Raw genomic sequence first — 22847 nt, 5'->3', positions numbered from 1 at the left:
AGAAAAAAAAAAAAAGAGAAAAAAAAGGCTTCCACTAAAGAAGATGTTGAAAATAGTTGTAATACCTATAATTTTTTACTACTGTTATGATTGTTTGTAATAGCAAAATACCTCAAGACAAGAGCTGAGGTTAGGGTCCTTTGTACCAAAGACTCTAGAGAAGATAAAATTCTCTAAAACTGGGAAAAAATCAGGGCAGATGATAGGAAAATATTGTTCACAGGCACCAAGATTGTTCTGGGCACCAAATGAAACTAGCAGATACCAGGCTCAACATAAATAAAAAGTGATACTTCTTCAGATGTGTCATATGCCACAAGTCACTGGAAGCCGGAGGACCACTATTAAGGAGCGCCACCATACAGCTGCCCTGTTGTGCTCCATTACTGCACAGCTGCTACTCCCTGCTGCTGGAGACACAGTACTGTGCTGGATGGAGCTTCAGCCTGGCCACACACAGCTGCTGCTACGCTTTCAGTACAAACTAACACACAGTTATTACCTCAGAGTGCTTATACGTGCAATATGTGAGACAGACAAAATGGGAGAGGAGTAAAAAGTTATTGTTCTCCCCATTTTTATTAAGGGAGAATCAAGCAAGAGGCTGTTATGTGACCTGTCCAGTATCACCCAAGAAATCAGTATCTGAGCTAGGAGCTGAGATGAGATCTGGAGTCCCCTTCAATGCCTGAATTAGAGGATCATGCTTTCCCCTCCGTTAGCCATCAAAAATCTATGTAGTGAAAACAGAATTGAAGGCATTGAGTTGTCAGGCTCAGAAGTATCTGATTTTCCATGGAAACCTCTTCCCAGCAACAGCTAAGCTTTTGCAAGGAGAGAAGTACTTCTCATCATGTGAGAGCTGTCAGGGAGCTGTACTGTGCAAAATGCTGTAGCTGCGCAACTGCCTTCTGGAGAAGTCTCGTCCTGCAGCCAGGCAGCATACAGCCCCGTTCCTGACAATCCAGCTGTAATTCTGCCTGCTCGATAATTTTTCACCATGGTCATGCCAGAATCATAGCCTTGTTTTCTGTTGTCTGGCTGTTAGTGGTGATGTATGAATAAGTAAGAAAGACAGCTTCATTTTCATAAGCTAACTTGTACCTGGAGTAACAGAGAGTGAGAGGAGTGCACTTAATCATAACTGCAGGGCCAGAGCAGAAAACAATGACAGAGCTTTTGTTGCTAGTGATAGTGTTTTATTATAATAAGACTTAGGAAGAAGAAAGGGGCAGCTCAAAATGCTGAACAATTCAAATTCATTATGGTAGCCACCGTGTTCTCATCTGCTGGAAGAATAACTCACATAACTCTTTTATGCTTGCCTTTTACAAAAGTCCATGGTGGCAGGGAACTCTAGTCTTTCTCCTCAGAAAATCTGAATTCAGATTCCGGTATTATCAGAGGTGAAATGAAGCTGGTGAAAGTTTCTGCAGAATTGCATGCGCCTTGTGGGGAAGACGTGAAGAGTGGCAAAGGGACAGGTTGGGGCTGATGGATGGTCAGAGAACTGTGGGCAAGGAGAGCGTTCATTGTGCCTGCTCGACACCATGCATTGCTTTGGCCAGTGCTTCATTTCTGTAACTTCATAATGCATTTGAAAAAGCAAATAACTAAATGAAAAAACTGGTAATGCTCAGATACACTAGACATAGTCTTACAATGATTCATTAATATAACAAAATTTTAGTGAAAGTTTTGAGTGAAACATTTTTAGTTGTTCAAAATTGGAAGGGCAAAGCTTATGATTTTATTTTGTTTGAACTTTTAGATAAATAGAATAATACAGTATATATTATGCATCTGTATTATGTGCCATATTGTTTGATATTATTTAAAATAAGAAGGGTTGTACATTTAGATGTGGTTATTTTGATATCTTCAGATCAAAATATTTGGGGAATTTTTTCCAGAGAATATTTCTGAATTTCTTTTCTCTATACTGATTCAGAATGAAAACACTTTTTGGAACCATTAATATTTGCTATGCAGCTGAAGTTCTAGTTTCCTGATCACTTCTGCCCTAAGTCAAGATCATAGAGACAATGTAAAGGGAAATAAAAATATATTCTTCTTTGGCAGAGACAGCAACACTACTGCAGGCTAGAGAAAAAAGAAATATAACTAGAGAAGATACAAAACATATCTTCATAACTTTCTGCAAGGTGGCTTGGGAGACAAGCCATCACATCTGCCTAGTAGGTTTTTAGACACCAGCAAGTTACAACAGCTTGACAAGTTGCATGCACTACCCTAGGACAGTACGTGAACACGTGCGCATTCCCAGACCATTGCAAAAGCAAGCTGAAGTGTGTTAGCTAACACATTTTACTTTGTATTTGTGACTAGCTAAAAGGACATGTACAGGCAGTTATTCCAGCTCAGTTGATACACAGTAAGTCACATTATCTGATCCATGTATCTAAGCCCTAAAGCTTACATGATGTTAATTTCTGCCTTCATCCATGTCCCATATCAAACCTCAAGGAATACTGGTGAGAGCAGGATTTGTTCTGGTGTCTTCAAAAATAAAGGGAAAAAGGGGAAGGAAATGATACAGCTACAATAAATATGTGCGAACATAATTTCCTGAGCCTTTTCAGTTTATCTTAGCATGAGAAATAATAACTGAGAAATAAGTATTTCAGGGGTACATTGTCAGAACTGAGATTTTGAACTGGTAGGTGGGAAAGGAAAACCATTAACAAGCGGCAAGGTTTGTTCATTTTTTATTATTCATCAGTTTGAAGGCTGAAATCTGTGGCTTGTTGGGAAATGCATGGGGCTAAAATAATGAAAGCAGATTGATGCTCCATGGTAAGTTCAGTATCCGCTTCTTGCAAATGGAATTCTAACATTTCTTTTGATGTTAGCAGTACTATCCTGAGAAGGATCTGTGGACTGCTGAGTTGTGAAATGCGCTGTTAGAATATGGGCAGGGTCACTCTCTTCCTACCAGCTGTGCCAATCCATTCCAGCCCAGCTGCACCTGCATTTTTAATTGGGTTTTTTTCTCATCCTTTACTAACCATGGTAGTTTCTTATTTTGATTTATTCTGCCTCATCTGTAAGGGAGTGGTTATAAAGAACAGGCAGTCTTCCAGCACAGAATCAACAAATGTTTAAATTGTGCCCTTCAGCCTTTTTTGGCTAAGACTTGTTTCAGCCAGTTGAGATCCCTTTCATATTTCCTCACAATATATGGCTTGTGACACCTCATGTGCTGTCTGGTGTGTTCCATGTGTCTCACAGGTTGAGAGATACTACAGTTTATTTGTATGAACAAATCATCAGTTGCTTAGGATGCATCTGCCTCTAACTTGTCATTTCCTTCATTCTATTGTGCATTGCACTCTGTTAATATTACCAGTTTTCAGTAGCACCAATGGGGTGATAAATGTGTGGTGGTCTTTTATATGATCCTTTCTGCTCTCCCCCAGATTTTCCACCTTCTTAAAAAATGAGTTATGGAGTATAATGTGGAAAACTAAATATATATATTATATATACTATATAATGGAAAAGGAGAGACATCTTTAGAAAATGAGGTCTGCTGAGGACTGGCATGTTGTGGTTAGGATAGAGTAGGATGATCCTGAACAGTGGTGTGGAGTGGACTTGGTAATCTCTCAAGGTTATTTCTAGGTTGATTTCCGTTCCCTCCTTGAATGCTTTCGTAATGTTCTGATTTATTTGTTATATGCATTGGCCACTCACTGCTGCTCATACTCTTTGAAACAGCATTCAAGACACATGTGGGGGTTACTGATGTTCCACTGAATTAGAGATACCGCAGGAGAGTATCGCAATCACCTGACCTATCCTAATGTCTTCCTAGCCGATTATAAAATTGAATTAATCACTTCTGTCTTTATGTCTTGCTTCTCAGCCCAATCTTGTCTTGGGCCATACTGAAATTTTAGTAATACAGTTGTGGTCCTACATAAGCAACATGTAATGATCATTTAATCCTTTCAGTGCACTGCTGTGACCATATACCCAGTTTTATGAGCACAGCCGGGATTTGAAAGTGTGCCTTCAGAGCATGATGCTTAATTGCTTTCTCAAAAGGTTGCAAAATAATTTCCAATCCCAGTCTTAGTGCCCTCACTGAGCGGGTCCCTCTGTCAAAACACCATTCCCTTTCCTTTCTTTGACTAGATCCAAATGCAGTTTTCCCCTTCCCTCCATCCTCCGTCACCAGAGCATCATTTCAATCACTTCTCTTATTTACATTTTATACAGCACATTTCAGGATAGATAATTAAGTCCTTATCTATACAAACATTCACTTTTCAGTTGATTTTTAAGCAGTGCAAACCTTCTAGACACATTTGATTTAAAACACGTTTTACTCTAGCTGAAGCCAGCTGCTAATCAATGTAAGCTAAACCAAAATAAGCCCATGTAAAACTGAAATCATAATTTCTATGCAGCATTCCACACAGGCTTATCTAAATGACTTTTAAATTACTCTCTTAAATTAAAACAGTGCAACTTTCTTATGTAGGTAAACTCTTAGAATCCAAGGGATTTCCTTTGTGACTGAGAAAAAAATCCCTGAAACTAGTAGGGGGGAGGCATGGGAAGAGAATAATTTGTTATACTGAGCTTTGTTCTTCAATTATATTATCTCCATCAGAGTATGAACAGATCTTCATATTAGATGATCATTTTACCAACAGTTACTTCTCACTAGGAGGATTCTCCATCATTGTATTCCAAAATCAAGCAGCATTCAGATTTATCTGGGTGATATATTTTTGTCAGCATGACAAAGGTTCCCACAGTGTTTAATTACTCCGACTAGCCAGGGGAGAAGGAAAGAAATGAGCCGTGCTGAGTTTGCTGTGCCAGGCTTGCTGTCTGTTACATAAGCAGGCATCTTCCGAAGGCGTGAAAGGAAGGCAGCACCCGAACTTCTGTATTCTTTTTCCACTGGCTGTCCCTCTCCAGATTTCATGTTTGTTTTCCATTGATTGACTGCCTTTTGTCTCACGATCTTTTTGCAATTTGCTCATTTTCAGGGCAGCAGGTTCTTGGCTTGGTGGAGAACCAGAGCGATTGGTATTTGGGCAACCTGTGGAAGAATCATCGGCCCTGGCCAGCGCTTGGGAGGGGCTACAACACAGGTAGGCCCTGAGGGTTTTCTTTGAATTAACATTTGCATTGGGCGTGCAATCAGTCTCCTGGTATAGAGAGTATGAGATGTGGTAACTTGCACCTCCCTTCCTAACCTACTGCAAAACTTGTAATTTAAAGCAGTAAAAATGATGCAGTGTGGTGCATTTTGGAGTTTCTGGTCCTGTGCTACTCTGAGGAGAATATGTTCCTTCTCTAAATGGTCTTAAGAGAAATTGTATGGCATCCTTTGAGGAAGGACAGAGCTTTTCAGCAGTATGACACACCCTGAGCACATCTCCTACAAGATTTCTGTCCATGATGAAGCATACGTAGGCCCAGCAAGAGGGAGAGAAAAGGAATCAAGGCTCATTTTCTGTAGAGAGGTAAATGGTATCACAAAATGTCAGCCCAATAAAGATATAACTCCTGCAGGACAGCAACAGGGTCATAATTGTCCTAATAAAATGCAAACTACTGGCCATCAATTTCTGCTGCCATGAGAAAGGAATAAAGGCACTAGATCAGACAATTTATTAGATTACAAGAGTCAGGTCTTCCCACTGATTTGTGTTTGGCATGTGAGAAAACATACCAGGTGCATAAAGAACACACACATACATCTAAATCATTTTGATGCTAGGCTTTACATGCTGATGCAGTGAGTTAGGTTCCCTCTCTATTTGTAATAAAGGGGCAGAACAGATGGTGAAGCCTCCATTTAGAAAAGATGAGTCCATTTAAATATCCCTGCACTATCAGGAAATTATTCACCATAATAGTGGATTTTTGGATTTTTTTTCAATCCAAAATAAATTGGATTGAATTAAACAGACTAACTAGAAAAAGGATTGCACAAGTTGTGTTTGTGTCATCTGTATTTCTATATTCCTTTGTATATTTGGGGGAATCACACCAGTTTTTGTGAATTTGTATTTCAGCCTCTGCAAAGCATCTCTGTTCTGTGAAAATGTTCAAAAGAACAGCCTATTAGAACATAGATAGATATGATACAAGATTTTGGCAAAAGAGGTTTGTTTCCTGGTTCTCCACTTACCAGAGCACAATTGCATATATAAAGGCTTGGGCTGCGCACCCTTCCCCCTGCCCCCCCCAAAAGCATGAGACAGAGCTAGGTTTCATGGATTTGTCCTGAAACCTGAAAGCTTATGTTATACACAGCTAAATTTGTTGATGTTAATTATGTTCAGTGTTACACCACAAAGCAGTATCTTTTGTTCTACTGAGAGATGACTACCTTTTATAGTTAGTTTCTTTCTGCTGCATTTTTGCTTTTCCCTTTCTGACATTTTAATGCTGGCGGAGAGAAATGTGTCACAACCACATAACATTAGAATAACCCAGAAATGTATGGTGGGTAGTATCTAAAATGCAATTATGTAAATAAAAATGCTGTAAAGCTTTAATTTATATTGTCTTAACTTACTGTTCCAAATGTTTTATAGGGACACCAAATGTCAGTATATCACAAAATTCTTCCACTGAAAGCAAAAATAATTGAATGTCTGCAGTCCTTTACATACATTGCATGTGTTAATTCTTGGTTTGTGTTAACACATACCTGCCAGGCCATGCATAATTCTGCCCATGATTTTAGTCTGCTCACAATTTCTTTCTTCAGACAACTCACCTGCAGTTATAAAAACTTTCTTTTTTTTAGAAAGAAAACCAGAAGGTAGATAATGAATGGAAGATTGACAAGTGATCATAAGAAGTGGAATGATGTTTTTTCAAGTACATGGAACAAGAGGTCACTGAGTGAAACAGTGCAACCTCTGAGAAGTAGCAAATGATGTTATTGACGGAATCAGCATCATTTACTATGATTTTCTTAATTGAATTCATTGTTTGCTTCAGTAATCTAGCAGAGATTAGAGGTATAAATTTCTCAAGGAAGATGAAATACCAAGTGAAACTGGAGCTTGTTTGATGTGTTCAGTAAATTAAAATAATTGACACTGAACACAACACTGTGGCCAAGGAGGTTTCAGAAAACTAAAAGGGGGAGCAGGAAAGAGAGGCAGTAACTCTAAGCCAAACATTCATGAAAGAGTGGGCCAGGAAGGGGAAGAGGCAGAAATTCAGGTGCTTAGAGTTGTACTTAGGAACAGTAAAAGGGCCCCCAGAACCCTGAAACTTGAATGAGCTAAACAAAGCTGGATGAGGGGGAAGCTCTCAGACGGACTTTGCTCTTGCTCTTGGGAGAGTGTTTACTACAGTCCTGGGATACAATCCTAAGAAAAGAGATTTTTATGTGAGCCTCTTCAGCCAGACCCAACCCTGGCAGATTTGATGCAGAAGCACCCCTCAAAGTCAAAGTTCTTCCACTGCTTCCTCCCAATTTCTGAAGCAAATAATTTATATTTCACTCCTACCTTTCTATGTCTGAGCCACTCTGGACAACATATAGGTTGGGGGAGTCCCAGAAGGCAGATACTTTAAAGCTAAAGGTGTGTTTGTTCCTTCTCCACTAGCTCTTTAAACCCAGTAAGCATATGCGTTCTCCTATTCCTGTGTGCACAGGCCAAATCTCCTGACAGCCAATACAGATTTTCAAGGAAAGATTTTATTTGGTTGGTTTTCATCCTTCTTCCTCATTTGCACAGGCTGATAATCCAAGTCATACTTTAGTCCATGATAATATAATCTTAGGAAAACCAGATCAAACTCAAAAGTCAGTTCAGTGACAATTTAATTGGTGTTTAAAATGTTCTTAGTTAGAACCATTCTTTATTTGAAATAACATTCCCTTCCTGAAGCCATTTTAAACACAGTTCCTTCTGTACCACAAAGGTACCCATGTTTTTTCTGTACCTCATTGGCCGAAATGCAGTAAGCTGCTTAATCAAATACTTTTTTTATATATCGTCCATTCCATTTTGCTTGTCTACACCGAGATTAACTCTTACAGACTCCTCATACATTAGCTAAAGCGCACTTTTCTCTCTGTATAATCTATATTGTCTTTCACTGACTAAACTGTGCTTTCAAAAGTATTGCCTGAGCCACACTATGATTTTTGTCTTTACAGATGTTAAAATGACAGCTGCAGAATTGCACTATATGGTTTGATGTTCATTTCTGGAGTAACAGTCATCTTAGTCCTCAGAAAAATATCTTGTCAAAGAAAGTCTAAACATAAAAGCTTTTAGTACTTTGTCTGCCTTATACTTTCCATCATAGTGGAGAATAGCTTTTAAAAGCAGTTTCTGGTGACTGTTACCATGATTTCAGGCCGCTTCCTCAGCTGGTGTGAATCACCCCTGGCATCTCTGGCTTTAGTGCAGCAAGGCCAACTTACATCAGCTGAGAATGGACTCCATGCCTTTCAAATGGAGCTTTAGGATGGATCTGTGCCTGTAATTTCGGTGCCAGGGGGGCATTTGTAAAAACTTTGGTCCAGGGGATTTCAGACTTCTAGACTACAGAAGCCCGTCCTGAGGATTTGAGGCTCGTCTGAAATACACTGCCTCAGTGCAACTACTAGATACTGTAAGGAGGTGTCTCAACAGCTTGAACTGAGGATTCATACTCCCACACTGAGAGATGTCACATTACCAGATTTGTGGATTGAGAACAGAAGGGAATGGCTAGCACCTAACGACTACCAGGCTACATGTGCACCGTGCATCATTACTCCCATGTTTGTAATGACTGGAAGAATGCTAGAACGAATCTCTTTCCTTTATTGTTTCCCTGAAAAAAAGGACCTATGGAAGATTAATTGGAAATGGGAAGCATATGTTATGTCATTTTTGCATAATATTTAACAATTGTGAATAATAAAGACAAGCGTAGGGCAGACTGTTTATATGAAATTAGACTGGATCACATCTTGTGCTTCATTGCGATGACACTATGTGTCTTCAGTGCAGAAAGCAAATGACTAGTAAAGCAGTGCAAAATGGAGTAGTGGTGGTCATGGAACTGCCTGCGGTCCTGCTCCGGAAACACGATAACCGCTTTCATCTGAGCCCCACGGGCTTCTGCTCACGACATTATGATAATGGATCTGATGTTAAGAAGTGCTGAGTGCTTTTAATTTAATCAGACATTTCTGTTTTTCAGAAATCCTCACAATTAATGCTTTAAATAGTTATTGTTGCCTAATTATGGGTAGATCTGTTACCAAATGCCTTTTTTTCCCCCTGGAAGAGTCAGAATTTCATGACAGCCATCTGAATATAGCACTAATTTACAAATTATATTCCATAGATTCTGACTAAAACTAGTGCTTTTCTCCATGGTGTAAAGAAAGGAGTATAGTGGTTGCTTGAGAGGAGATTTTTCCAAATTGTCTCAGTGAATGAAGAAGTCAGAAAACTCATGGTTTATAGAACCTTTAAATACCCACTATCAGGGCCTGACTCAGTTTAGCCATGCCCTCTCTGAAAGCCATTGCAATATTCCTACCTCCCATTACGTAGAACATTAGTCACCTTTGGTACAGGAATTGATATCATTAGGTTTGGTTGTAAGTACAGGAGCCTTTGCAAACAGAAGAAAAATACATTTTAACAATTAAAAAAAAGAACAAATTAAGTCCAACACCAATGTCAAGGCAAAAAGTAGCACTTTCTTCCCCTACTCAGATTCACACTGTACCAGTTTTTTGGATTAGATTATTCCTTCTTTAAGATACTGTGAGCTCATTCAGCCAATATTGTTATCAGTGCAAAGCATACTGATACACATGCTTTATAACGCACAAAGAGGCATTTGAAGTACAGGTATCATGCACATTGTACAGGTAGTAGTTTAGGAAGTGCCAACACATTGTTGCTTTTAGGCTCAACAGGTGGGGGGCTAAAATGATAATTCTGCTTTTGATGACCACATCCCTATCTTTGTTGGCTATACTCTGTAGCTTGCACTTAAAAATAAGCTATCATCTTAAATCTGACTACCCTCAAAGAATAGCTTCCTTTCCAGTCTTTCTCATGCAGTTTCTAAAGCATGTGATGTACTGAGAACTTGTTTACAGCACGCTTGACATTTCTGAAATGAGGGTCAATATGTATTTGATTTTGAAATGGTGCCTCTAGTTTGAGAGGCCTATCCATGTAGTAATGGCATTGCTGCAGCTGAATTAGTCTACCGTTCATTGCATTCTCTGAGATACATCCTCTGCTCCTTAGCAATTGAATCTATCAGACCCTTCAATAACTTTTTTTTTAAAAACAACACCTGACTTTCTTTGAAACACTGAAAACTTTCATCTCCTAAGAAACCTGTGATAAAAAAACAATGGCATTCAGACAGTGTATACCAGATTCTAGTTTCCATTGTATTGCTGTAAATAAAAAGTATTTCTTTTTAGTTGATTAAATTGTCCTAGTTTGGGGTTCTTTACTGGTCTGACCTGAGTTCATAATGTAAGGTTGTCCATGTAATGTACATAAATAGGGCATAAGTATGTAGTATTCCAATCTAATGATTTAAAGAATCGTTCTGAAGTGTAGTATTTTTAGCCTGATCAAGACAGTTCTTTATGCGAACATACGTAGCTTGATGAGTAATTATGTTGTCCAGCACTCTGAAATGCCCTCTCTTTATTGTAGAGGGACCATCATTAGCAGGTTAAATTTAGATGAAAGACTTGCACATAAAAGCTTACTAGAGGCATCCAGGTGCCTAAACTGAGAACAAAAACTTCTATTACATGACAGGAGAACCCCAGACAAATGCATAGCAATAGTAAAACCAGTACTTTTTCTTCTGAAGTGCAAGTTCACTTTCCAGTTTCTCATTGTGCTCATAAAAGTGATTGTGTAAAGACAGTTCATTGTTGTAGATACAGAAACGGAGGTTTTAGCCGTAGTCCCAAAGCAAAGAAAGAGGCATCACAGTTGGATTCCATCTTTGGACTCTAACAGGTAGCGTGGTGCCTGTCACAGAAAGTAGCAGAGTAACTAAGATGTCTTTCTACGCCCTTGTGTCAAAGCTGTCACCTCTAAGAGAGTGCCAACAAAAAATAGTTGAATTCGGTCGTAGTCAGATCACTCTCTTAGGTGCTGTTGGCTACAGAAATCACTATGCTTTAATCATTTTAGTGTTAGGGCAAACTAGGTTCAGGACAAACCTTTCCCCTCTAAAAAAATATCAAGAGACTTTTGAGAAAGAAGAATCTGCAAAATTGAGTGGACACTGAGATCTCAAGAAACAGCTCAATTCTTTCCTTTCCCCATTGTCTTTCTTCTGTCTCTATGTTCAGCTACATCCTGACTTTAACTGTTCCTGATGTAGCTCCTCAACCCTCCCTCCTCCACCCGTGTTTGTCAAACTGAGCTCAGGGGAGGACAGAAGCACTGCAATACCCTATATATACAGATAGTTTCTACACGGTTCTTCTCAAGGCCTTAGCAGAGACGGTGAAAAGAGAAGCTTTCCCAAATAGGATCATAGAATTCTAGGCAGTTTAGGTCAGAAAGGATCTCCAGGGGTCTTCTGGTCCTCTTCCCACTGAAATCCAACTCAGGTTGCTCAGGGCCTTTTCCCCTAAATTGAGTTTTTAGTATCTCCAAGGATACCTCTCAAGGCAGCCTGTTCCTGTATTTGGCTACTGTCTTGGTGAGAAAATTTTTTAATAAAAGTAAAAATTTCTAATACATAATTAGAATTTCCTTTGCTGCAGTTCGTGTCAGTTACCTCTCATTCTGTCTCTGTGCATCTCTTAGAAGAGTTTGGCTCCGTTAAGTAGTTGTGGACAGCAATAAGACATACCCTTAGCCGTCTTCTTTTCCAGGCTGAACAAGCCCAGTTCTCTCAGCTTCTCCTCATACGTGTTCTCCAGGCCTCTGACCATTTTGGTTGCTCTCCGCTGGACTTAGTCCAGCATGTCAGTGTCTTTATTTGACTGAGGAATCCAAGACAGTACTTCAGATGTGGTCTTACAAGTGCTTCCCTTGACCTAAAGGGGCTAACGTAGCCCAGGATGTGGTTGGCCTTCTTTGCCGCAAGGTCGCACTGCTGGCTTATGTTCAATTTGCTGTCCACCAAGCCCTCTAGGACTTTTCCTGAAAAGCTCCTTTCTATCCGCTTGTCTTCCAGCCTGTACTGTCCATTCAGGAATAGTTCCATGCAGGACTTTTTGTTGAATTTTATGAGCTTTCTCTTAGCCCACTTGTCCAGCCTGTCAAGGTCCCTCTGAATAGCAGCCCTATCCCCAGGGTATTGGCCACAGCCCCCAGTTTGGTGTTATGTGTGACGTTGCTGAGGATGCATTCTATCTCATCTCCAGCTCATTAATCAGGATGTTAAACAGTATCAGCCCCAGTATCAACTCTTGTGGAACACCACTTGTAACTGGCCACCATCTGAATGTTTTATTGCTGAACGCAACCCTTTGAGCTTGGCAGTCCAACTTACCTTCTAGGCACCTTATAGTCCACCTATCCAAGCTAAACCTCAGTTTGGCTATGAGCATGCTAAATAGCTCCACACACACTTTCTTCTTACACAAATGCATCCCTATATTTCTGTTGTGAACCTAATCCTGTCCCTCTGTTACTAGAAGAGAAATGGTCATGCAGGAAGGATTGACCTGCAGCTGACCTTTGGATGAAATCATTGCATTAAAGTACATCGTGTTTCCTTTTTTAAAAAGCGCTGTGGTTAATTTTTAGGCCTGTTCATTCTGTGCTGCTGCTTTCCTTCCCCTAACCCATTTCTTAGGATGTTCTATTCCTTCTGAATCTCGTCCAGTCAATAAACTGCCCATTAAGAGGGGGAAAAAAAAGTTGTCTAGTTGCTTCTGAATGCAAAACCCCAAACTTCTTTGTCATCCTACTATAAAGAAATACCTAAGAGGCTGTTCAGCCCATGAGCCACATTTCCTCTATTGTTGCTAGGGCATTGACTGAACACCAGACCAAGAAAAGCTGTGACTGGTTCTTACTCATTGTGCCCATCCCTACAATTAGCCTTGTGGACTACTGTTAATATTAGAAACCAGCCAAAATAATTATCACCTGTGCAGGGTGCATTTTTCCTCTTCACTTAGTCCAAAGTGGAAACCTTGTAAAATTGTTGACATTTCAACCCCTATTAAATATGATGCTTTTGAGAGGATCAAAACAAAAACAAAAAAAACCTCCACATAATTTAAAGCAATGTTCCCTGTTACCTTTCACTTTTTGCTGCTTTCTGAGGAAGGAAAAAACATAGGTAAGCATCATGGATAAGGTCCAGATCTGATATAAATGCCTGACTCTTTGAGTTAAATAGACCTAAGCTGATTTACAGGAGCTGAGGATCAAGAAACAGATTTTTTTCTTTTATAGGTGGGTGATTCTTCGGTGGAGAGTCCAAGATAGATTAGTTTTGGAAGACGTACTTGCTTTCATCAAGGCAAATATTCAGTGAATTCCAGCAAACCTCCTCATTTTTTATCCATGGAAGCAAGCTTTGTGTGATCCCTTTTTCCAAACAAGCCTAGACAGAGAGGTTCAATGACTGGAACTCCCACACTGTAACCCTGTACAGTCTGTACTATTCTGTGATTCCTGTTCAGGACAGCTCACCCAAAGTCCAGTTACTCTGGCTTGATGTAGAGTTGTGACACTCACTCGCACTTCTGTGTTTTGAGGCACTGACATGTAAAATTGTACACTCAGAAAGAATGAAGGGACGCGTGAGAATCAGTCCAGGATGGATAATCAGAGGAACATAAGCTCCAGGTTTAATACGGTTGTCAAAATACTTTGTGTGGTCGTTGGATGTATAAACAGGGACATTTCAAGTATGAGTGCAGGAGATATATTTCTTTTCTATTGGGTGTAGCCCTTTACTCCTAACATGCTGGATGTCTACACTGTCAGATAACTTAGCTCCCTAGTTCATTCTTCACTCTTGCCCCCCTGATCATCCACAGGGCACAGAAATTAGTTGGTACCCTGTCTTTCTCAGGGAGCAACCTCTCTTTTGTCAAGAAAAAAAAAATATATTGAGTGTAATTTGTTGATAGTTCACTCCAGGAAATATTTCAGGAAGGTAGTATGGATAGGACTACACTCCGTTTGGCACCACTTTCCAGTCCTTCAACGCTGCATCAGAAGACTTCACACACTGTAATATTCCCACGTGCCCTGATGACATTCTCCAGTGCACACAACATAGACCCTCAGTTCCATGCTAAAAATTCTCCAATCTAGAAAATTGTAACATGACTTTCTTTATTATGTTATTTTATATATATTATATATTTTATTATTATTATTATATTATATTATTATATATATTATTATAATCTGAGAACTGAGAAATGCAAACAAAATAATTGTTATGACTGAAAGAAAACAAACTAGGCTCTCAGAGACAAGTACTATAGTATGAACGTGGCCAGCCTCTCAATAAAGGAGCTAGACCCTGAATAGTGTGTGTACAGCCACTCCATAGTTCTTGATCTGGGTGCTAGGGATCAATTCTTGGACTGGATATATTTTAAAATGTAGATTTAGCTACTTGTCGGGGTCTAATCTCCACAGGTCAAAGAAGAATACTTACAAATTAACAAAGTTCAAAGAAAATACAGGAAAATTTCCCATAAAGTTGTGAAAAATGGCTCCAGGAGCTTATCTGGGACCGGGTCAAGGGATAGTTTGATCGTAGCTTATTTGTATCTGCAGGAGAAAATAACGTTTTTTAATAGAGGGCTTGCCAATTTAGCAAAAGTTCAGCAAGATCAAATGACTGCAAGTTCAAAGACGTGTTCAAATTAGAAATAAGGGAAGTATCCTTCATCAGAATAATTATGCATTGGAATAACTTACCAAAGTTTGTGATAGATTATCCATTATTGTAATTTTTTAAATCAAGACTGAATGTTTTTTCTAGAAGTTATGCTCTAGTTAAAGCACAAATTGATTTTTGAAAAATCCTATGGCTTCTGTTATGCAAGAGCTAAAAATTATCCTTTCTGACTTTATCACTTAAATATGTATTTAACCGGGACTTTGTTTTCCTCTCAACTGAAGTCACCTAAGCACCCAGGCAAATGAAATCACAGGTAACCTGCCGTTTTAAGAACTTACTGCATTTTTAGTATTGAAGAGAGGAAAAGTTCTTTAAAACTTTGTAGAAATTTTCCACATTTCCCCAATGTCACTTTTCTTTTTAAGTCTCACATTTCAAAGTGCTTTATAAGATGTGTACCTGACCATCTTCTTGTTAGTGTCAACTTTTGGCACCTCCATCATGACTTCCAGACTTGTACAGAGATGCACACTGAGTAACTTTTGGGTGATATTTGTGCATGGCAGTGATGTGAGACGCATCTTTGAGACAGCTCTCCTCTGCTCCATTTAGATCGGTCAATGCCATTGTGCTACAGCAGATAGAAGCTGAAACTTCCCTCCTCTCTCCCTGTGCTGGTCTGAAGTGAGCTGTGTTATCTGAGGTTTACAACTTCTGGATTTTTTCGAGCAAAAACTTTCCCAATCTTTTGAATTTCAGGAGAATTTAATGATGTGCCTCTTGTGGGTTTTTTTTTCCCTTCTTGGAAGCCATCTCCCTAGTTTACCAATTGAGAAGTCCCTGGAATATTTGCTTTCCACTGCCTTTAAAATGTAATCTCTGTACCCTATATGCTTACAAAGGTCAGGGAGTGCAAAGGCTATAAGAAAACTGAGGAGCTTTTTAAAACCCATGTAAGGAGCTTCTTCACAGGTGGTTTTCATCTCCTACAACTCTTTGTGCAGGGTTCAGAAAACAGAGGGATTTGAGAAAGGTTACTATCCTTACTGTCTTCTTTGATGCCCAGAGCAAGTAGAGCAGCTGGGAAAAACTCTAGCTTCCCTTTCTGAGTTTGCTAATATTTGGTTTTTTGCCAGCCATGTTGTTTTCCATTATAGGATTTAGGAAAACTTTATCAGCAATTTGGGCAGGAAAGTGTATGACTTTGCACCGCTTGGGATCTGTGTAAGAGAAGGCCAATTTCTTCTGGTCTAAAGATGGTTTTTCTTTGCTGACCTCTGAGAGACCTGCAGAATTGTTAGTTCTCTTCACAAGACTCTGGAAGATAGGAGGGGAGAACATTACTTACCAGGATGGTTTTTAAGTAGCAGAGGTTTTCCTCCATAGACTTTCTAAAAGTCTGATGGCTCATGACTCCTCTCCTGTAGACCTTTTAGACTCCTGAATCAAGGAAATTTTTCTGTAGCAGCCTTTGGGGCTTTAAGAAAGTTGGAGAAATTCGCCCAGAAATGGAAGTCATTAAAGAGAAGATACAAAGCATATGTATCTTTTTTTCAAATTGCTCAGGAAGAACAGCATCTAAACAATAAAGAAACAATTAGGAAACTAGGAAATGCTGAGCTACAGTCAGTAGCTCTATAAGAAGTTAGAATCATGCTCGAGTATATCCTTCATCTTAATTCTGCCTAAGGAGAAACAGCATACGTCGGAAGAGGAGAACAAAGAAAATAGAAGTGTTCCATTTCATTAAATGGTCATCAGGAGGTGTAAACAAAATGTTTATAATGCTTCAAGGGGAACCAGGCTCCCAACAAAGTGACTGCACTGCATTTCAAAATGCACTTTATCACAGCTTCGCTTTCAATACATGTGCACAGAAAACAAGGGATATTGCATTCTGTCACCATGCCCGGAGGGACACCCACTTTCCATTTCAAAACAGCTTCTCAGCCCTGTTCAGTTTTCTCAGAGAAAAGTTCAAATGTGGAGTCATTGTTTATTCTCAATTAACACATTGTGCATCCCTGCAAGTTTTTATTAGTTTTTTTACATTGTGAAAGGCTTTTTTGGAGAAAAAGGCCTGGTGCATGTAAGTTCATAATTAAATAATGTATCAGGATACTCCAAAAATGTGTTAGAATGACAGTCCTTTGGTCATACTGTGTTAAAAGCTATAGACATACGCTATGGTTTTATTATACTGATGATACGGCTAGTCGAATTATGAGCAGCAGTTAGATAGATGGTCTCTAAATCAAGTGAAATAAATGCAGTGATTTTCATCCACACAAAGACTTAAAATGAAGATTTAAAAATGCATGCAGTGGCTTGTTGTGGATTTGCAGCTTTAATTCAATTTTTTTAATCCCTAACAGCCATACACTTGTGTTTTTCTATTTGTTCTTGATACTATGGGTGGAGAGCAGAGGCCACAGTCAGTGGTGTGGAGGTGTGGCCCAGTGGATTCCAAATGCAGTCCTTAGCAAAACTGGGCACTTGGGCCCTGATCCAGCAAAGGCATAGTCGCATTCCTAGCATTACACACTGTGACCACTTCCATTGATTTCAGGTACAATAAATTGGAATTAAAAGAACATGCATAAGTATTTGCTAGAGTACTAAGCAGTCAACACTATCATGGCGCTTCTCCTGGGATAGCGAAGCTACAAGCCCGTTCCATAGCACCTAAAACTGAACTCAACTTTTTTGTGCCAAATCTGTTTCACAAAACATGGTAGCTTACTGTTGTTTGCACTGCCTTAAATCTCTGGGTCAGTTACTTATTGCAGCAAATCTCCATAATGTCAGCCCTATTTAACATTATTTCTTACAGCATCTGAGACTCATTGGTTTGGTGTATGGTCTTTGGTATGCTGGTTAGGTATTATAAAATCCCAGTAATGTTTTTAAAACTCACTATTGCTTTATAATATATTTTGAAGTGTGTCTTGCCTGTCTTTCTCAGATATTGTAATGGTATCTACTTGCTATCTGTCTAGTTGGTTCACTGTTAATGGGATTAGTTTCGAGAAGAATTTTGAAAAACCTGACAAGGATAGGCTCTGAGATGCTGCTCACATAATATGGCATTGCCTCAACAGCTCACAAAAGCATCCTGTTCCACCAGAAAGAAACAGGCAAGGTAGTGCTTACAGAAAACGATCTCTTAGTAGCTACATTTTTTTCCCCACAGCACTGAGTATTTTTTCAGCCACCTTAAAAGGGCCATTGTAATAAATTGATTGAGTTTGAAAGCTTGTCCAGTTTCACTATAACTTCTGTAAATGATTCTGTTCTATGTTAAAATGTTGTTTATTGCTTCCAGCTCTACTATATATTCCTCTCTGAATTTCAGGAAAAGCCGTAGTCTGTATTCCTGAGGCAAGAGGTGGTGATGCTTGGTAGCATTCCAAGGGAAATTGCTGATGTTTCTGCAAACTTCCAATTTACTATTCAGAAAAATGAAATGAAATATTTTGTTCTGGAGCAGATTAACAAAAGAAAAACCCCAGACTATTTTGCTGAGATGGCTTGAAGCATCTACTGAAACCATTGCTTAGTCAAATCATTGGAAAGACAAAAAATTTGATTCGGTTTGAATAAAAAAATGGGAAAAAGACAAAAAATTCAGGTGACCCCCAGAGTTTTGTTAGACCCAGAATGAAACATTTATTTTCCTTTTCGGGTCTTGTAACCATTTTCAATAAGATTTTTAATTTGTATCAATTTTGAAGTGAAAAATATTATTTTAGAATAAGTTGGGTTTTAAAATGTGCCAAAAAAAAAATTGCAGTATTTCCCAACTGAAACATTTTAGCCCAAATATGTTAATTCAGATTTTTTGCCCTGTTTTCTCCAATCTATTCACCAAATTCCTTTTTTTAGTTGTTTTGCTTTTGGGGCTGGGGTTTTTTGTGTGTGTCCTGAAATTATATTTTTGAGAAACTCCTTTGTTTGTTTGCTTTCCTGTTTGTTTGTTTGTTTGAGCAATTCAGAATCTGTCAGATTTTGGTAGTTCAAGCAAAGTCTCATCAAGCAGGGGGAGAAAATGCCATTCAAGTAAAAACTAGACTAGGATGTGTTCCACAGGTTTAGTAATAAAGCATTATTTTTCTAAGAGCTCTTTGAGATGTTTGCATCTCTGTATATGCCTGAACTATTTCCTCAGGATAAGGAAAATAGGGTGTTCTGTGGGTGATCATAATTTGTTTAATACTCATGAGACATTTGGGTTGCCACTCTCCTCTTTTCGTTTATTTGCTGCCAAGCTTTCCCTTTGTTTTTCTCAGGTAGGTTAGGGCAGGAAAATGCTGCACTCATCAAAAGATGAGAAGTCCCACTGCCTGGGGCCAGATGTTCATAAAATATTCCTTTGATTTTTTTTTTTTTCCTCCAGTCTCTTCCTCCCCCCAACACAGCAGCTGAGAGTAAGTCCCTTTTCCCCTTATGTTCAGCTGTATGTCATCTTGAATTTAGTCTGAGATTTCAGTCAATTTGACTCTGAGAGAAGGAGGTCCTGAGGCAAATATTTCCCTTTCCTTATTTCAGACACTTTGCCTGCAGACTGATTGCGCAGATTGGAGTTAGTTCATTTGTTATGTTTGCTTTTGGTAACAGAACAATATAGAAGTAAAACTGAAGTGCTCTGTTCTGAAGAAAAGGTAATTTTTCCTCTGCATGAACTATTTAATAAAAGTTCCCCCCACACATGCTTTTGCTTTACTTTTGCACTAAATAACTCTAATTAGGTGAATAATATTAAATTCTCCTCTTAGTAGAAATCTCTTATTCTCACTAATACTAATGAGTAAATATTTAAATTTGCTATAAATATTCTCCAGTAGTTATTTTTACGGCAGCAGTAAATTAGAATTCCACAGTGCGAGAAGCCCTGAACAGAGGCTGAACAAAGGTGTTAAACCCAAGCCTGTAGGTGAATTAAAATAGAAACCACATCGAAATTAGTCTTGACGATGGAACATTAAAAGCTTGTGAATATTTTCAATAGCCATGATTGCATCACAATTTAATACATCCTTTCTCACATATATTCCAGTTTTTCCACCCCATCTGCCTCTTTTACTCTCAGCTGCTGCTACCATGACAGCCCCTCAGGACAGCATAATCTCTTTAGCTGCGATGCCGTAATCTCCTGCTAGCATAAAAGTGGAAGACAAAAAAATTGGAGAATACTGCACATATTAAAACATTTCCCCTTTTCCTCCTCAGACTGGAGGCTTAAAGAAATTAAGAAAAAATGTTTTATTGTCTATAAATTATAAATACTATAGAGTTAACTGAATCTTACAATTAGTCTTTATTTTTCTTAATAAAGAATATCCTCCGTTGTATTTCACTATTGAAACAAAGCTGACAGTTCTTGACAGCTGGAAAAAATCCACTGCCAGAGAGGAGCTTATCCCACCCAGTTTATTGCTGCAGCACAAGGAATCTGCTTCACATTGATCTGGAATTTCAGACGATGCACAGTGGCTCTCTTAGAAGCTAATGCACGCACACTACGTACGCCAAATAGGCTTCGGTTATGCTGGAGAGGAGACAAACACACTGGCAGAAATATGTTGTAGCATGTTGTGGCAATACGTCCCTTTCCAGTTCAACAGCTGGAAGCAGAAAGGTTGACTGAAGATGAAAGGAGCTCCCTCCAGTACAGGTTCCAGCATCCTTGGGAACCAGATGAACTGAAATGGAAAACAGAACTAAAATAGGCCACAAAATTCACTGCCAGAAGAGGTTTTCTTTTTATTCATGCCAGTGCCAGGTTTTACTAGAAAGAAATTTGCCATGTCATAGAAACTGAAGACAGGAATGACCTGGAACCTCCTTTGTTCTATCCCAACCATTGCAGGATTGTTCCAGGTATATTTGCTAATCTCTGTGTAGTCTGATTTTTAAAGGCTCATGAAATAAAGCAATTTATCTGCCATTTTTAGGTTATTTCGCCACAAAGGGTTTAGGAGAATTTTTCTTAAGTATTCAGACTACATTTCCTTTCTTATTACTTTTAGTTTTATCGTCCTAGACCCCCTCGGGCAGCTTTTCCCAGTGCCTGCTTTTTGCCATTTCATATTCTTCTGTGTAGCTGTTATGTTTCTCTACAGTTGCCATGATTTATTTTTTGGTAAGACCTCTTGTAATGTCACTTGCAGATGTCATTACTATTCTGTTCACTTCCCCCTTCCACTAATGAAGACGTGAAACAACACAGAACCTATCACTGCTCTTTCTAGGCACTTCCTGTCAACCTGCGAGGCTGCTGTTTATCGGTACTCTTCCTTTATGGTCCTTCATTTTGCGTTCATTCCCCATTACAGTGCTCTTATCTAAGTCTTTCCAAATTAATTTTTCAAGTAAAATTTTCCGAGACACTGCAGGAAAGGTTTTGCTGATGCTTCAATCCAGCTTCATTGCTTCTGCTGTTCTCCCTTCTTCTGCACTAGTGATTTTGTCCAGACAAAAAAGAACTGAGGGGTAACAATTCGTGTTGAGATACCTCTTTTCCGCCTTTGAGTGTAACTTTCTGATCCGAGGGTCCTGCTCTATGAATACTTGCTCCCTTAATGGCGAGCACTCTCAAAGGCTAGGTTGTAACCAGCATTGATAATGTGTTACTCAGAAAAGCCTCGGGGATTGGAATCAGATGTGTCAGGTGATTAACTTCTTACTAGGTAGAGGAAGGGCTGCAATTTCATCTTACGCAGTATATGTATTGCATCCTATGCAGTAAGTATTAAGGGCCAGATTTCACTCCACACACATTGAGTAAAATGTTTCGTATGTGTGACAAAATTCTCTTTGTCTCAGCATAATCTTGATTTCAGGCCAGATATAAATCAATTTAAATAGTGGGATTTTGGAAGAAGCAGATCTCTCTGTTCAGTGTGAAGAGGGCAGAAATGGAGTCATACTAGATAAATCAGGATTGTCTCTACCCTTTCCCTAGTAGACAGTGACTTGACAGAATATCCTCTTGGAGCCTGTAGCTTTTCAGAATAAGGAGTGGGGAGGGTAACTTCTGAGTGTTAACAGGTTCCTTCTTTCTTTCCTGTAGGATATTGTCTAATTCTCTGTGGAATAATAATGACCTTTGGATGGAGTTATCCTCCATCATGTGAATCACCTGTATTGGTTCATTTTGTAAGGAATAATCCCAATGCTAATCATGTCATAATGAAATCAAGCTTTATCAGTTAAGGAGACTGCTAGAAATACAACATCCTTCTCTTGCTTCTCTTCTTCACAGTTTCACTCCTCTTCGGCTACTTTAGCCTTCTTGCAAGCCAGTATAACCTAGCATTCATCTGTATGCCATCTCTCCATTTCTCCTCTGCAGCCTCAGGGGTTCAGGAAAACTTTCTTTTAGTGGCATCTTGAAACCTGAAGCTTTTTTTAGTCAACCTCCTGTGTTAGCACAGGGTAAGGACTGTAGTTTCCACAGGTAGATCTCAGCTCATGTCCTTGTTTTAACTGCTGAGTCAGCACATAGACAGGATGGGCCTTGACTGGCATGTGACATCATGGCTTCTCTTGTTCTCTGCACTGTGTTTTCGTTCAGGGGTTATCTTGCTGCTTCTCGATAAGTTACGGAAGATGAAATGGGAGCAGATGTGGAGACTCACGGCAGAGCGGGAGTTAATGAGCATGCTGTCCACTTCACTGGCTGACCAGGTGAGTAGGACATTGCAGACAAGTGGTACAACCACTACTCCATGGATTGAGGAAGGTAAGAAAGGGAAAGGGGATGAGATGTGGGAAAAGGCAGGGGAAGTCACCATTTGTTGAATCATTCTGGTGAAAACATGGAAGAGAGGAATGGAGATTTACTCATGAGGTTTCTCTTACTACACTGACATTTTTACCTCCTCTGCACAGATGATTCATAAGATAGGCAAATGGGGTTTTCAAGCTTTAATTTTCTGTCCTCCTTTCTTTAACATAAAACTGTCCAGACACTAGAAGTCCAAATATGCGATGTCTTTTCCTACTGGTTA

The 22847-nt window shown here is 39.2% G+C and overlaps 1 protein-coding gene across 1 annotated transcript in view; it reads left to right on the top strand.

Moving 5' to 3' along the window:
• Positions 1-22847, top strand: part of LARGE1 (LARGE xylosyl- and glucuronyltransferase 1) — a gene marked incomplete at its 5' end in the record, with an annotated part of 153111 nt that overhangs the window by 78857 nt on the left and 51407 nt on the right. The window contains 2 exons of the mRNA XM_019471451.1: positions 5028-5132; positions 22412-22524. Of these exons, the coding sequence (XP_019326996.1) occupies positions 5028-5132; positions 22412-22524 (218 nt within the window). The remainder of the gene's footprint in view (positions 1-5027; positions 5133-22411; positions 22525-22847) is intronic.

The sequence above is a fragment of the Aptenodytes forsteri genome, unplaced genomic scaffold, assembly GCF_000699145.1.
Source record: "Aptenodytes forsteri isolate BGI_AS27 unplaced genomic scaffold, ASM69914v1 Scaffold482, whole genome shotgun sequence".
NCBI lineage: Eukaryota > Metazoa > Chordata > Aves > Sphenisciformes > Spheniscidae > Aptenodytes > Aptenodytes forsteri.
The sequence above is the reverse complement of the archived record's forward strand: the minus strand, read 5'-3'. Positions and strand labels throughout refer to the sequence as shown.